Source organism: Haliaeetus leucocephalus, unplaced genomic scaffold, assembly GCF_000737465.1.
Source record: "Haliaeetus leucocephalus isolate CR32 unplaced genomic scaffold, Haliaeetus_leucocephalus-4.0 Scaffold0, whole genome shotgun sequence".
Lineage (NCBI taxonomy): Eukaryota > Metazoa > Chordata > Aves > Accipitriformes > Accipitridae > Haliaeetus > Haliaeetus leucocephalus.
In genome coordinates this window covers 30065818-30066707 of record NW_010972436.1, presented here as the reverse complement: position 1 = coordinate 30066707, position 890 = coordinate 30065818, and the positions used below count along the sequence as shown (strand labels likewise).

The 890-nt window shown below is 72.1% G+C and overlaps 1 protein-coding gene across 1 annotated transcript in view; it reads right to left on the bottom strand.

Moving 5' to 3' along the window:
* The window catches only part of NOS3 (nitric oxide synthase 3 (endothelial cell)), a 10412-nt gene extending 9638 nt beyond the window's left edge, over positions 1-774 (bottom strand). The window contains 1 exon segment of the mRNA XM_010563594.1: positions 662-774. Coding sequence (XP_010561896.1) covers positions 662-774 — 113 coding nt within the window.
* Positions 775-890: the final 116 nt, after the last annotated feature.

The window sequence follows — 890 nt, the reverse complement described above, 5'->3', positions numbered from 1 at the left end:
CGGCTGAGCTGGGGGGGGCAGGGGCTGGGGAGGGCACGGGGCGTTCCTGGGCCTCCTGCGTGTGTGTGAGTGTGAACAATGGCCATGAGTCAGAGCGGGCTCCCGGCCACCGAGAGGGTGAACGGACCTCCCATCCCCGTCCCCCTCCCCGTCCTCTCCGGGCTGGGGTGTCCCCGCACGTCCTGGCATGGCTCTACCTCCCATCCCCACTCGACCCCACACGCCCCCTCCCCATACGGCCCCATACGGCCCCATACGGCCCATCTGCCCCAGCACACCCCGGTAGGTCCCAACTGGGGGGGCTGTGGGCACTGCAGTGGGGCTGCTGGGGACACGCCGTGGGGCAGGGGACACCAGCATGACACCACGGGGCACCACGGGCAGGCAGGCACAGGGCTCTGCTGCCGATGGGCTCCCGTGGCTGCACCGCGTTCTGCCCCAGTGAGCCGCACATGCCACCCCGCTGGAACACGTCTCCGGTGGGTTCCAGCCATGAGGGGATGTCCCCATGAGCCACAGCGGGGCCAGGCAGGAGGGGGCCAAGCGAGGAGTCCCCGTCGAGGCACAGGGACCGGCGGCCCCGGTGTGCTGTGGCACAATGGGTGCCGGTGTCCCATTTGTCCTGGCCATCCATCCCACCCCAGCCGCTCCGCTCACCCACCTGCTCCGCTCGGTGCTGGCGCTCTCCTCGGGCGCGGCGCTTAGCTGCCGGGAGCAGAGGCCGAGGCCGCAGGAGCGGGCAGTGCCGGGCAGCACGGCCGGCAGGTTGCCCATCGTGCCGCCACTGAGCCGCCAGTGCCGGGAGCGGCCGCTTCCTCTGGCCGCGGTGGGGAAGTGGTGACCTCGGCCACGCACGCCTCCGCCCCGCGCACAATGGGCGCCCCAACCAC